The sequence below is a fragment of the Desmodus rotundus genome, chromosome 5, assembly GCF_022682495.2.
Source record: "Desmodus rotundus isolate HL8 chromosome 5, HLdesRot8A.1, whole genome shotgun sequence".
In the NCBI taxonomy this organism is placed as follows: Eukaryota; Metazoa; Chordata; class Mammalia; order Chiroptera; family Phyllostomidae; genus Desmodus; species Desmodus rotundus.
Genome location: NC_071391.1, coordinates 2,083,313 through 2,097,922, shown reverse-complemented (window position 1 = coordinate 2,097,922; position 14,610 = coordinate 2,083,313). Strand labels below are relative to the sequence as shown.

Genomic DNA, 14,610 nt, shown 5'->3' with positions numbered 1-14,610 from the left:
GGAATTTCTCTGTGAAGAATTTGCCTCTCCTATTTAATTTTTTTGTCAGTATTGATTAATAGGTTTTCTACTCTGAGTTAAGATCCTGTACGCTCATTCGCTTTTTGAAAAAAAAAGAAGTTATCTTTTTTATACTCGAATTGTCCTGTTTGGCCAGTGGGAGCCCCTTCCAACTGACTCCTTGTTTTTCAAGTAGCATGTCCCCTCATTCTTTGAGAATTTCCTTATCTTCTGCTACAGCCAGCTGTTGGAGCGTCCTCCCCTTCCTAGCCCCAGGCCTAGAATCAGTCATTGTTGACTAGAAGAACCGAGAGGTTTCTGGGAATGAAAACTAACCCCACAGGTTTGACATAAGAATTCAATGAATTATCAGATACACATTTTTGTGCCTTTCTGGGGGTTGCAATTTGTCATGAACGAGCATTACTTTATAAACAGGAGACAGCTACTATGTTTTGCCATCTATAATACACACTTTTTTTTGCCCAAATTGTTTGGGGAAAACTAAGGATGTGCATTATGCATGGGTGTAATGATTGCATTCCATAGATGGAGCAACCCCGTGTAGAATGCGCACAATACGGTGGGCGCGCATCATACACAGCAAAATACGGCGTTGGAAATGTGGGAGCATGCGACGCACGACAGAGGTGTAGCTTTGCAAATCAGGAGGAAAGGGTGGACTCTGCCATCAGTGACGGAGCTGCGGTTCTAACGCACACAAGAAAGAGATTCCTAAGTGGACTAAAGAGTGAAATAGTAAAAGGAAAACTGCAGGTAGCGAACAGGTACAGACGCTTCGGAGAAGGAATTGGGCGGTGCTAACATATTAAACACGTGCGTAGTACTGCTCAGGTGGGCACAGACCCTGGAGAAACTGCCGACTGCAGGTGTAGAGAAACGACAGGAGGCCCCCAAGGGGACGGCTGTAGGAATGAAAACAGCAACAGCACGCGCGTGTGCAAGCCCCTGTGTGTTGGCACAACGCTGCCAGTAGATTAAACGCCTGTCTGTCATTGAACCGATAAATGGTGCTTTATTCCTACCATGGAGAACTGCAGAAAAATGATGTGAAGAATGTATTTGATACGGAGGCAGGACAGTAAGAAGCTCGGAAAATTCCTTGGCAAATGTAGTCAGGGAAACAGACAAAATAACTAAACAAAGCCAGGCAACATGAGCAATTTACAGCCAGCTGTGGATCACAGGTCTTACCGCAGGTCTACCGAGGACACCCAGGCACCAATGATTTACACGTTCCAGACCATGCCGGGGCAGGCCCGCCTGGGTCCTGGTCCCTCTTCGAGGACACGCTTTCAAGATGGATTGCACTGCCCAGCGAATAACCCTGACTCCTCCATACACTCATTTAATGAATCAACAGACTGAAGGACGCACCTGGAAAACTAACGATTATCGTATTAAGACCCTCCCCCGAGACCTCCTCCCCTAGGCTTCCCACCCGCAGAAGAGGGATAAAAGCCTCAACACAAAGGACGCAGACGGGCTCTCTCTGTAGCACGTGTCACTTTTCTCCAGCATGAACTTTTTCCTTTCTTTCTCGTAAACTCTAAGGGTCCCCATAAGACTTGCAGCCAGGGGAGCAGTGGGCAGCAGCAGCTCATCCCAGGCTTACCCCCTGAACCTGTCTCCATGGCCCTCTTCTCTCTGACTTCTCAGTGAGCCAAAGCAGCCCACCTAGGCTCGTTTCTTTCCTGTAACACTTCAAGAGAGCCCAAGTGTTACCAAACAGCAATTGGGGTCCTGCTGCCTGCTGCCACCCTCTAGGCAAAATTCCAGAGGCAAAGGTTTGGTGATAAAGGAAAAGCGTCTTTATTTAAAAGCAGTCACTTAAGCCTATCAAGTCACAGCTTTAACCACTGAAACCTATCAATTAAGGCTAAACTCTAACACCTGGGTTCTCCTAGCTTTTCCTTCTTAGTTTTAATTATCTTAAAACTATAGGGTTAGTTTACAAACCAAAACAACATAAGATACAAAAGCTGCACAACTTTGGAAGAATGGCAGGCGTCTGTCTGCCTCAGAGCCTGTTCCCTCTAGAACACCTGGAAAATAAAACCTGCCACCTTCTGCCAGGCCAGCCCGATCCTAAGCTGTGCCCAGAGTTCCTTCCTGTACTGTCCGTTGGGAAACGTAGGCATCCTCGAGGAAGAAGAGCCCAAGAGCCAGAGAGAGCCCACCCAGGAGCCGGAGAGCCCGTGAGCCTGTGAGCCAGCCCTCTCTTTATCTCAGCGGATCGTGTCCCAGGCTGCTTCCCTCGAGTGTTGCAACAGATCAAGGCCTGGCAGATCCACTCTTGCCTCCGATCGAGGGAAGAAAATGTGCGGGACAGTGGGGGATGCTTGACGTTTTTTTTATTGGCGGGTGGGCGACCACACAAGCCACAAGCTGCGCGCCTCCCTAGTGAAAAGCCCCTACCTGTTTCAGTACTAGAGGGGAACAAAGCTGGAAAACTGCCAAACTCTTACATAACATACTAATTCTGCGCACGTGAGCTCACTTTTGTTATGGGAACAGTTTTTGGACCCAGTCTCAAGGCTAAGAGAACACTGGTTATCAGGCCCCTCCCAGGCTATGGGAACGCCTTAGTTAACCAGACACCTGGGCGAGGAAACCAGACTGTCTCCATTTACCCAACACCTTGGCCTCGCAAACTCCTCCTACAGCCCCTCCCTTCTCCTCCCAGGTGATCTGATCAGATCGCTCTCCAGCAACGGCCCAGCCTGTGCTCTCTCCTGCTGCTTCTTCTACCCTAAACCCGTCCTTGTTTCACTGTGCCCGGCCTTAATAAACACACCCCAAATCACCTGGACCGGTGCTGTGACACCTTTCCTGCATAAGTCGAGAACCCACACACTACGAGCCCAGCCCCACGCAGACCCCAAAGGTAACAACACTACAGGAAAAAATATCAAGTTGCGGAAGCACATTAAGGTGCAATTTGTGGGCGAGTATGGAATAAAATAGAGGGGTGAGGACAGGGTCCAGGCCTGCCCCTACACCAGCGTTCCAGGACCTGGCGACCAAGCCCTCTGCCTGTTGGCGTGATGAGGGCGGGTGCACAAGGGTACCGGTGCAGCCCGCCCCCTATCAACCGGCCTCTGACGAGTCTCCCACACTGCGCAGGCGCGGCCTGGCTCCGCGGGCGGTGCTGGACGGTCCAGGAAGCGGTGCTGGGCGACGGGCAGGGAGGGCCTGGGCTACGCACCGGCGAGGCGCCTACAGGGAGCTGGCGGCGAGGAGCGGGTCTGGCACGGGAGGGGCGGGGCGGTCCAGGGGTGGAGCCTAACGCCCTGGCTCTGCAGTCCAATCTCCGCCAGGTCCGCCCTGCGGGGCGGGACCACCGGGAAGAGCTTGCGCGGGCGCAGCGGATCTTTATAAGACATTAGGACCTATAGTACGGCCGGCCTCTTCCCCAGGCCACTGTGGCCAGGATGGGCCGGAAGGTGACCGTGGCGACCTGCGCGCTCAACCAGTGGGCCCTGGACTTCGAGGGCAATTTGCAAAGGATATTAAAGAGTGAGTCTGGGACAGTGGGCGGAGTGGGGGGCGGAGCGAAGGGCTTGACTGGCCTGCTTTTGATGCGCACAGCCTTGACCTGGAGAAGCTCGCGGAGTGGGCGTGGGGACAGATAACGGGTAATGACCACGCTCGTGTAAGTGCCCAGGCTCTCCTCGAAGGGTGGAGGGGTCGTTTACAGTGCCTGGGGTTACGTGGTGCGTATACCTGGTAAGAAAAGCCTGGTCGTGGAGTGCAGATGAGGGGGTTGGTGCATACCTGTCCTCAAATATCTCCAGGTCCCATGTGTCATATCTGAGTTTAGCTGCCCATCCTTGGAGGTGTGTAAGGGGAAACGGAGGCCAATCACTGGAGAGGATGTTGTGAAATGTCTGACAGTTAGTGGTCTCTGGTGCCTGAGGACCTTCCTGCTGGTGGGCAATGGGAGAAGCAGCCCCAAGAGTGGAGTGGAATAAAGGTGAGCCAGCAAGCTGAGAGGCAAGGTGTGGTCTTCATGTAGTGGGATCGCCAGAGAGTCATCAAGGGTGCTGGCTCACCATCTCGAGTAAACGTTTTCACCTCTCCCGCCTACCCCGGGCAGCCCCGCAGGGGTGGCCGCCCAGCGGGTCTGGTCCTCAGCTGCTCACTGCAGGAGGCTTGCCAAGAACAGCAAAAACAGAAAGATTCTAGTGGCGAGATCTTATCAGCCACGTGCCTGGGACCTTCATCCTTTTTGTCCTTTTCAATATCAACATGCTGTCCTCTCATCAGAACTCGGAGCAGAGCTGGTTGGGGGAAGAGAGGTGTACTCCGGTGGCCACTCAGCCAGCCTCTCCCACACCGCTCTTGGGGGCTGCTGGCCCAACCCAGAGGTTCACTGTGCCTGCCCCTCGCTGCTGCTTCCAAGCCCTGCCTTGTCCCTACGTTGAGCCTTCCGCATTTGCTTGTTAATAAGCTACCAGGGAGTGACTTCCTCCTCCCTCCCTGGCGCTGCCAGGTTCTGGTTTCCTGTAGGGTTCACTGTCCTAGGAGACGCCACCCTCAGTGGCATCAGGGCAGGGAGGTCCTGGGTGCTTTTGTGTGTTGCTTCCTTTCTATCACAGCTACTGCAGCAGAGTGTTTGTCTGCTTTCCAACGTGTTGTAGGTGCTGAAATGGCCTCTCTCTCCCCCTCTCCCCACCCCCCCTCCATGTAGGCATTGAAATTGCTAAACAGAAGGGAGCAAAATACAGGCTCGGACCAGAACTGGAAATATGGTGAGAACAGAACTCTGGAGCACCCCAGGCTGGGCAGGGAGGTCTCTGCATCAGCTCCCCTCAGCCCTCAGGGTGCCACGGAGGGGACCCTCAGAAACCCGTGAGGGGCCTGTGCCCACCACTCAGGGAGCTGAGTTCTCCCCGCCTGGCTGGTAAAAGCCAGGCTGCTTCTGCAGAACCAACACCTGTCCCGGGACGTGGGTTCCCTGTTGGGCCACAGACAGGCTGCAGTGGGTGGTCTCGGCCCCTTTCCGTGAGCGAGTGTAGTGGTCTCTGTGCTCCGCCTTTGTGCGTCATCAGCGACTCCTTGGTTTTCTCCCAGCCCCTCCTTCAGAACTAACTGATGAGTTGCCACACTAAGCCTCCTACAACCTAAGGTTTTTTCCCAGCTGTGGGTGTCTGCTGCCCCCTGGGCTTCTCTAGGCTCCCATTGGTCTCCAGGGACTGCCCAGTCGTGGGGTCTTCGTCCCTCTCGTCTCTGGGCTTGCCGATACTCTGGAGCCTTGTATCAGCTTTGGGGTCACCACACAACATTCCACAAGCTGGGTTTTCTAAAACAGGTTTATTCCCTTGCAGATCAGGAGGCCAGAGGCCCCAAATCAGGGTGTCCCAGGGCTGGGCCTCCTCCCAAGGTTGTAGGGGAGGCTCCCTGTGTCTTAATGCCCAGTAAAATGCACCATTTTCTGTAGCAGCGATTCCTACTTGGGCTGCGCGCTAGAGTCACCTGGGGGCTTCCAGAAGGTCCCTTGCTGGGTTGTACCTGGCACATCTCACCGATTGGCCCCTGGTCCCTTTCCCCACCCTTATTCAGAAATAACCAATCAGTTGCCACACTACCTACCGTGTGTCCCTGGGGCTCACCTTCTGTCCCCTCCCTCCCTGTGCAGCGGCTACGGATGCTGGGATCACTATTACGAGTCGGACACCCTCTTGCATTCGCTCCAAGTCCTGGCTGCCCTCTTGGAGTCTCCAGTCACCCAGGACATCATCTGTGACGTGGGAATGTAAGTGCCCACCCGAGCAATGACAAGAAAGCTTGGAAATGAAGGAAGTTCAAGGGTGCAATACATCCAGACTGCCCTAGCTTCAGGGAAGCAGCCCCTGGAAGGAGCCCTGAGGGGGCCGCCTCTGTCGGTTTAGGAGACTCTGTCTCGACTTAGAGCCTATGCCTTGGCAGAACCGGCCGCGCCTTTTTAACTTGGGTTTGAGGATGCTGCCCCACAGCCTCGGATTCTCTGCAGGGGCCCGGGAGCGCCTCAGATGGAAGCAGAGAGAGATCCGTGCCGTTTGCTGACGGGCTGCGCGCCCCCTCTCTCCGCAGGCCCGTGATGCACCGGAACGTGCGCTACAACTGCAGGGTGATATTTCTCAACAGGTAGGTGGTCGCCGGGACTGCAGGGACCCGTGTGCCCTCCAGGCTCTGCGGGCTGTGGCGTGGTCCCTGGGAGGTGTCTTCGGGGCACCAGGCAGAAGGGACATTATTTCTCTGGGTCCCTGCCACCACCCCTTGGGCACCGTTAAGGTGCTAGAGAGAGACCACAGGATGGGGTTTGGGGACACAGGACCCTGTTGCTGGGTCTATCCCAGGAGGGTCGGTTTCTACTGGGCCTCTGGCAGACCCGCGGAGTGATACCTGCCGGGTCTCACGGTCCACGTCAGGACTGTGTGGGTCTGCGGGCTGCTCCCTCTTACCTGGAGTGTCCATCTCACGGACACTCTTGTCCCCTGCCTGTAGGAAGATCCTGCTCATCAGACCCAAGATGGCCTTGGCCAACGAAGGGAACTACCACGAGCTGCGCTGGTTTACCCCGTGGTCCAGGAGCCGGTGAGTGTGGGTTCTGGATGCACGGGAGCGTCCTGGTGACCGCTCCTCGCGAGTTGGACGCATCTGCGCCCTGGGTAGCAGTGTGGTCCAGCTCGTGGGGGAGGGACAAGGCAAAGCCCCCGCCCCTGGCCTCCTGACCTGTCATTTAGCTGTGGCTGTTGTACGGCTGCTGATTATAGACAACTCATCAGGGGCCATACAACTCAAGCGTCCATCTGGGATCGCTGCTCACTTCACGTCCGGAATGACTGCCTATCAGTGTTTTTCCGCTCTAGCCCTTGGTCTGTGGGGCGGGTCCTTCTCCTGCGGGCTGTCCCATGCAAGTCCCTGGCCTCCACCTGACTACCATCCACTTGTGACGACGCAGAATGCGTCCAGACATTGTCACATGTCCCCCGGGTGGAGAAGCCCCGCCCTGTGTTCTGGTCGCAGTCGGCCCTACTTTCCAGCGTCGCAGCAGTCGGCCCTACTTTCCAGCGTCGCTGCTGCGGTAGATGGGAGCTTTGCGTTTTTAGGTAGGAAGCTGGAACCCTGTCGCTTTTGTAACTGGCCACCTTCGTGCACTCTCTTATCGTGTCTAGTAGTCACTCTGCTGGTTTTCTTAGCTTTCTTTTTCAAGTGGAAATTACAAAACGTACAATTAATTTTACTTCCCCTTTCCCATACGGACACCTCTGGGCTCATTTGCGGCACAGCTCTTGCCGCCGGCATTTCCGGAACAACGGTCTAGATACTTTCCAGGGCAAATGTCTGCGATGACGGGTGCTTGTGTTTTTCTCCCGACTTGACTGGGAAGGTCCCCCCTGTTTCTGCTTGGGTTCCAGGTTTGGACCCATCTCCGGTGCTTCCCACTTTGGGGCTCAAGGACTGGGAGCGGACGTTGAATTTGTCACATGTCATCTCAGCATCTGTTGAGATGGCTACAGAGTAACTCTTTGCGGTTCTAGAGACACCTCCGGATGGACGTGGAGAGTAAGCGGTTTTGGTTTGCTAGTATCTATTCCAGATTTTCCTCTTTTCCAGCTCTGGGCACCAGTATTGTGCTAGTTTAAAAAAAATTTTTTTTTAAATTTTTTCCCTGCTCTGAACACTTTACATATTATGGAAACGATATATCAAGGAATAAGGTGACTAAAGTTCTCTTTAAAAGCCCACATTTAGGAATATTAAACACTGTCTACCGCAAATTATTTTTATTGAGGTACGAATAATGTGCGGTCATGTACGGGCGGCTGGCGCTTTGTTTCTGTCCGTGGCGTGGTTTGGGGCGCCCCCCCCCCGGCCCCTCGCAGCCCACCCCTCCCCTGGCAGGAGCACCTCCTGGCCTGGGCGTCAGGCAGAGTCACGCCTGTGCTGTGTTCTGTCCTGGCTGGTTCCTCGTGCTCACGCGACGCTGTGAGATTCCTCCAGTGGTGTGTTCCTTTATGTCGTGCGGGTACCCTGTTTTTTAATGTACAACTCGGTTTTAAACGTTATAAATAGTTCCGTGAGCTCGATAGCAAACCAGACCCCTCTCGCTCCACCCGGTTTCATCTGCTCCCTTCTCCCGGACCCTCCGGGTCTCACCTCGTATTTGGAGGGTGCACACACGCTACCCCCGGGCTTCCAGTTCTGGAAGAACAGGGTTGGGCCCAGGGAGCCCCCTTCAGCCTCTGTGCCTCGTCTTCCTGACCTGGGCCCTCGGAGTTTTCAGGTGGGGTCACGGCTCGGCGTTTATGGACTCGCTTCTGCACAAGTTCACGGCTGAGCGGCAGGTTATGTGCTGAGTGTACCTGGTGCGCCCGTTCCTCCTGCCCAGGGCCAGCCAGCTGTCCTGCCCCTGTCACCTTCCATCTTGGCTGTCTGGGCCCACTCCGCCCTCTAGCCCCAGCCTGCCAGGGCTCCTGGGCCTGCTGCACGGCGGTCACCCCCTTCCCATCACCGTTCTGGGACCTTCCTCTTCTCCTCGCACGATCAGCTCCGGTGTCTAGTCTTTCTCTCGCCAGCCGCGGGCTCATGGCGGTCTGGCTTCCCCTAGCTCTCTATGAGGTACCACCACCAAGCAATGCACTCAGTTCTGAGACAGCATCAGACCCCCCAGGTGAAGGGCTCGGTCCCACAAACCTGCCCCCTCCCCAGCTTCTGACACCAATTGCTAGACCAGGGGTCCCCTGTGCTTCTGGTCAACTGGCTGTAGAGTGGAGGTTCCCACGACCCCCGCCTAGGGCTCGATGAATTCGCTCGAGCAGCTCCCAGAGCTCAGAGAAACATTTACTCACCAGATCACCAGTTCGTTACGAAAGGCTGTAACTCGGGAATGGCCTGGTGGAAGAGAGGCCGGGGCAAGGTGTGGGGAGTGGGCGGGTCCTCCACGTCTCCAGGGGCCTCTGTCCCCACACCTCCACGTGTTCCCCGACCCAGAAGCCCTGCAAACGCCATGCTTTGGGTTCTATGGAGGCTTCACACCACAGGCACAGTCGATGATTAAATCATTGGTCCAAAACAACTCCCGAAGGATCAAACGTCGTGAGTGAAAGATCCAAGTGCAAATCTCTGAGGCGATACCAGGGCGTGTTTTTGTGACCTCGGTACGGGAAAGGAATTTGTAAACGAGACGCAGGAAACGCAGACCATAAAGTAAAAGGTGGGTGAATTCAACCATACCTGTGCGTCAGAAGGCGCCCTGGTGAGCGGGCCAGCCCCCGCACCTGGAGGAAGCGACTGACCGCAGCTCTCTCGAGGCAGGTGTGTCTGTGTCAGGCACCCACATGTATGTGGAGGCGGCAGAGAGGGGCGGGGCCAGGCAGGCCCTGAGTGGGGCTCAAACCCTGGCTCGTCCACCTCTCAGCTGAGTGACTCTGGGCCAACAGAGCGAGCGGATCCCGCTGTGCCGCAGGGGTGAGTACAGCCACCCTCCTGCGGGGCCGTGGTGGTGAGGATGATGGGGACCCCACTGAGCACAGCCTGGCCCCTCCTCACACCGAATCAGTCACGTTCCTCCGTTCTGAGGACCTCGGCCTGCAGTAGATGCCGAGTAAGTGTGTGTTAGTGAAGATTCCTGTTCAGGATGTATAAGGATCCATGAATCAGTAAGAAAAAGCCAAAAAAAAAAAAACAAAAAAAAAAACAATCAAAGAAGCACAAGAAGAAGAAAGAAAGACCAACACATGTGTCACGGAGGAAAACCCCCTAAATCCGCGGGGAGACAACACCGTGGCCATCCCGGACGGGGTGGGTCTGGATCGCAGTGAGAGGCCTCTGTGCCCTGCTGGGCTGAGAACGCAAGGCTGCCAGCACAGGAGCCCTCCCTTCCCCTCGCTGGGAGAAACACTTGGGAAAACTGTGAGGAGGGACAGTGCACCCACGCCGCCATCTACGGCTGGAGGACCAGGGGACATCGGCCGGCATTACCCAGGGGAAGGAAAGCCAACGACCCTGTGTGAACCCCGGTAAACCTCGAAAAGATGATGTCGGAACAAAAGAAGCGACTGTCTCCATCAGCAAACCAATGGACGCTCCACGTGGGGTGGCAGGGCGGCGCGGAGTCAGCGGGGTCTGCGCCTCCCATCCCCTTCCTTAGTGAGGGACAGGAGCCAGCCCCCTCCCGCGGAAGTCACCCGGAAGCCCCTGTGAATTCTCAGGAAGAAACAGCGCGAGCGCAGTGTCTCCGTGGTGCACCTGTAGCAGCCTGTTCGAGGGCACGTCTGTGAGCCATCTACTTGTGCAGTTCTGCCTTTCGGGGGGCGGGGGCGGGGGCCCCTCGGGCCTGTGCTCCTCTTGTGTGTTCGGCCTTCTGTCGGTCTGACAGAACTTGGACTGTTTTTACTATTTCAGTGACGATACAGGTTTGTAATGTGTGTTCGGTGAACGAACGGTAATCCTTCTGGAACTCCCCCGGATTCCTCATGAGGAGCTGTGACCCCCGCGTGGGTCCCAGGTGGGGAGGCCGAGACAGAGGGAGCGGAGCCAACTCGTGGCTTGAGGCCCCTTTGCCCGCCGCGGCCTCAGCTCTGTGCTGTTCCCTTCCCAGGCACACAGAGGAGTACTTCCTCCCGCGGATGCTCCAGGACCTGACAAAGCAGGTGGGTCTTGGGGACTAAAATGCATTTTTCACTCAGATGTCACTGTTTGGGGTTGACAGCGGGCCGTGTGCCACAGGAGCCTTCGGGTCAAAGTCCCAGGACCCCCACGGTGCGTGTAGGTAATCATCAGAGTGGGGGATCCCCTCTCAGTGGGGAGGAGTCTCAGGATCCCCGGACAGTGGTGGGCACCCCCTTTCTCTTTGTCACTCCTGCTGCTCCTGCTCAGGCCCCGCCCCAGCTCTCCCAGCGGGTGCAGGTAGGGCACGGTGAGGGCTCTGCTGCCCACCTTAGCTGGCCGTGTCCTGCTGGGCTGGGGCTGGGACCTGGCGAGGTCCGAGGAGCCAGGTTTTGGGGGTCCCTTGTTGTAAAATGCATTGAAGACTTGACTTGACTGCCTGTTCGTTTGGTGAAAACACAGTGGCAGAAACTTGTCCTGTCCTGTCCTTGAACCCGTGGCCAGGCCCGCAGAGCTTTGCTCTCGCAGCCTTTTCAGGGGCCTCGCCCCCCCTTCTCCTGCTCAAAGCTGCTGAGTGGCTCAGCTGGACTCTGTTCTGTCCACTTGCTGCTGGTGGTTGGGGGTAGGGGGTCCACAGGGTATGTTTTGGGGGACCCCTGAGTGCTCTGGCTTCTGTCTGAGTTCCATTCTGGCTGCCACGGGTATTCATTTGCCCGGGCTGCCCTAACAAAGCACCACAGATGGTGGCTTGGACCATGGACACTCACATCCCCGTCCTGGGGGCTGGAGTCCGAGACCAGGGGTCACAGGGCTGGTCCCCCTGAGGCCCCTCTCCTGGGCGTGCGGACGGCTGTCCTCTCCCTGTGTCCCCACATGGTCGTCCCTCTGTGTGTGTCTGTGTCCTGATCTCTTCTGATAATAACACCAGTCACCTTAGATTTGGGCCCACCCCAGTGACCTCGTGGTGCCTTCCTCACCTGTGTAAAGACCCTGTCCCCACACACAGTCACCTTCTGAGGTCCTGGGGGCCAGGGCTCTAACATAGGGACGTGACTCGGCCCATCGCACCCAGTTCTCCCCACCCTTGATTATCACACTCTAGTGCCCATGAGGATGTACGGAACCTGATCGGGGTTCAGCGGGGATGCTCCTGGACCTCAGGGATGGACCTGAATGGGCGGGGCCCCCCTCCCCTCATTCACCGCTCCCCAGACCCCCATCGTGTTTCTCTCTGCTGTCAGGAGTGGGGTCTTCCTCTGCGCTTCACTTCCCTGGTGGACAGTGGCTGCCTTGGCCCTTGGGCCGAGGTCACCTCTGTTCATTCCTGCGAGGGGCTCTCTAGGGGCTTGCGTGAGCTCAGGCCCTTCTGAATTAGCAGTCAGGGATGGCACGGCCAAGACTGGGGGGGACTTTCTCAGCCAGGACCGGTCACCTCCCAAGGGACCTGGGAAGCCCTGGGCCCATTTGAAACTCATCCGGACCCAGAGCGTAGTGCATGGGTGTGCATGCCTGTGTGTGTGTGTGGCCCCTGGTTAAGGAGCGGTTGCAGGAACTGGCCCCGGCAACCATAGGTTTGAGGCACTGGCCCTGCCCTGGACGTGGCCGCCCCTCGTGGTTCATGGAGGTGGCTCTTGAGGACAGACACACCAGCATTCTGCATCTGGTCCTGCCAGGCAAGCGCTGGGCGGCCTTTGTCAGGTTCCTGGAACTTCACAGGCCTCGGCTGGGTCATTTGTGGCTCGGGGATGGGGCTCCTGCCTAGCAACGCCGTCAGGTGTAGACGATGTCTAGAAAGCGCTCAGCACCGGGCTGGGCCAGGAGGAGGAGCCCCTGGTGTGGAGGCGCTGTCGTGAACAGCCAAGGTGATGACGACAGTGTGCGCCCCTGGACACATCCAGAGCTGAGCCAGGCCCCTTCAGCCACGTAAGCTCCATGGCAGCTCTGAGTCCGGCTCCTGGCTAGTGAATGTGTGACCCGAGGCCCTTCGGGTCAGCAGGGAGGTGCCGCCAGCTGCCGCCTAGGCTGGGCGTGCTCCAGGTTCAGGACACATCGGGGCTCGAAGCAAAATGCCGGCCTTCGCAAAAGCCGTCCGAGTGACGTCCGGGGTCCTAGGTCAGTGGTGGCGCAGACGGGGATGGCTGAGGAGTATCATGTGGACTTGTCCCCTGACTGCAGGAGACCGTGCCCTTCGGGGACGCAGTGCTGGCCACCCGGGACACCTGCATTGGCAGCGAGATCTGCGAGGAGCTCTGGATGCCCCACAGGTCAGCCCGCCCTGCCCTCGCACGGCCCGCCGGGAGCACTGGGAACTTGCAGACAATCCGGAGTCCCGGCCTGGGGCTCTGGAGACGCCGGGAGCTGGTGAGGGTTGGGGGTCAGGCTGGGGACGTGACCCATCTCATTCCATGCCCCCCTTTGCCCGCAGTCCGCACATTGACATGGGCCTGGATGGCGTGGAGATCTTCACCAACGCCTCCGGCAGCCACCACGTGCTGCGCAAAGCCCACGCCAGGGTGGACCTGGTGACCATGGCCACCACCAAGGTGGGCACAGGCTGGGGCGTGGGAGCCTTCGAGCACCTGGGTATCACACGCACCCAAGTCCCCGTGCCCAGCACAGGGTGTGGCCCCCACGCAATGGCCGTTCGGTGCTGTGGCCGTGGCCCGGACCACACAGGCATTTTCTCACTCCTCGTCGGGTGCACCTGCCCAACCCCATCCAGCCCTCACAGCTGCCACCCCCCCCCTCCCCAGAGGCAGACACTGTGGTCATCCCCCCCCAGAGCAGGATGCCGGGCACATAGTGGACAGGTGGCCTCGGGGCTCACACCCCAGCATCCGGCTCCTGGGCCTTTGACCACCACACTGTGTCTCAGGACAAGTGACATGGTGACTGGGAGCTGGGCTGTGCTGCCTGCCCGTTGGCATCGTGGGGGAGCTCAGGGAACACCCACGTGTTCCCCACTCTTGTCGGTGGCACCGTGAGAACCACGTCGTTTGGTCACTCACGGGACAGTTTGCCTCGGCGGCTCTGGGCTTGGATCTCGGCTCCGTCACACGGGGGTCTGTCCTATCTGCGCCCACGCATCCCTTCTGTCTGATGGAGATGCCAGCACCTTCCTTGGGCCGTTGGGAGGGGGCACAGACATGCTCATCACCGTGGGGCCCCGGAAGGCCAAGGGCATGGCCGCCGCATGCCACACATGGCTGTGTGCCTCCCCGGGGTTGTGCGCTTCTTTCCTGCTGGGGACACTAGTTATGAGCTGGTGGGAAGGGGTCTGCAGACCGCAGGAGCTGGCGGCAGGCCTAGGTGGTAGGCCACCGCTGACACACGCTGGCGGCTCTGCATTTTCCAGAACGGTGGGATTTACCTGCTGGCCAACCAGAAGGGCTGTGACGGGGACCGGCTGTACTACGACGGCTGCGCCGCGATCGCCATGAACGGCAGCGTGTTTGCTCAGGGGTCCCAGTTCTCTCTGGACGACGTGGTGAGGAGCCTCACGCACGGTGGGGCGGGGGCGGTCCCTTCCCAGCCGGGGCTGTCTCGTCCTCTCTGTCCCCCCACCGACAACCCAGGCGCTGGGGCGGGCCCCGTGGGGTGTCCTTCCTGCTGGCTTCCCTGCTCCTGGTCGGGGGCGGGGGGAGGAACCCCCACCCGTGGGGGGACAGTCCCCACACTGCACACGTCCCCAACACGGGACAGATGAGGTCCACAGCAGTTTATCAGCCGCACCTGCGCACCGCCCAGGAGCAGGACCCTGCCCCACGCACAGTCACCCTGAGGGGTGGGAGGGGAGACGGTATAGTAGCAAGAGGGCGGGCGACCCTGGCTCCCCACCCCACCCCACCCCCACCCCCGGGCCTGTGAGGGCAGGATAACTCCACGACTGGCGGCGCCTGGGAGCCACGACTCGGGCTGAGCGAGACAGGTGGAAAGGTCCTGGGAGAGAATGGTGTTGCTCTCACCTCTGCTTTTGTGAAGCCAGAACGAAGG

General features: G+C 57.9%; 1 protein-coding gene across 4 annotated transcripts in view; it reads left to right on the top strand.

Moving 5' to 3' along the window:
* Positions 1 to 3,310: 3,310 nt before the first annotated feature.
* NADSYN1 (NAD synthetase 1) overlaps positions 3,311 to 14,610 on the top strand; it is a 33,861-nt gene continuing 22,561 nt past the window's right edge. Inside the window, exons 1-9 of one of the 4 annotated variants that reach the window (XM_045183406.3) lie at positions 3,311 to 3,540; positions 4,715 to 4,775; positions 5,663 to 5,779; positions 6,097 to 6,150; positions 6,511 to 6,600; positions 10,610 to 10,661; positions 12,793 to 12,881; positions 13,043 to 13,160; positions 13,973 to 14,104. In XM_045183406.3, coding sequence (XP_045039341.2) covers positions 3,456 to 3,540; positions 4,715 to 4,775; positions 5,663 to 5,779; positions 6,097 to 6,150; positions 6,511 to 6,600; positions 10,610 to 10,661; positions 12,793 to 12,881; positions 13,043 to 13,160; positions 13,973 to 14,104 — 798 coding nt within the window. In that variant the 5' untranslated portion in view covers positions 3,311 to 3,455. Of the gene's footprint in view, positions 3,541 to 3,673; positions 3,998 to 4,714; positions 4,776 to 5,662; positions 5,780 to 6,016; positions 6,151 to 6,510; positions 6,601 to 10,609; positions 10,662 to 12,792; positions 12,882 to 13,042; positions 13,161 to 13,972; positions 14,105 to 14,610 lie in introns of those variants that run through there. The other 3 variants (XM_024574429.4, XM_045183405.3, XM_045183407.3) reach the window with 3 other exon arrangements.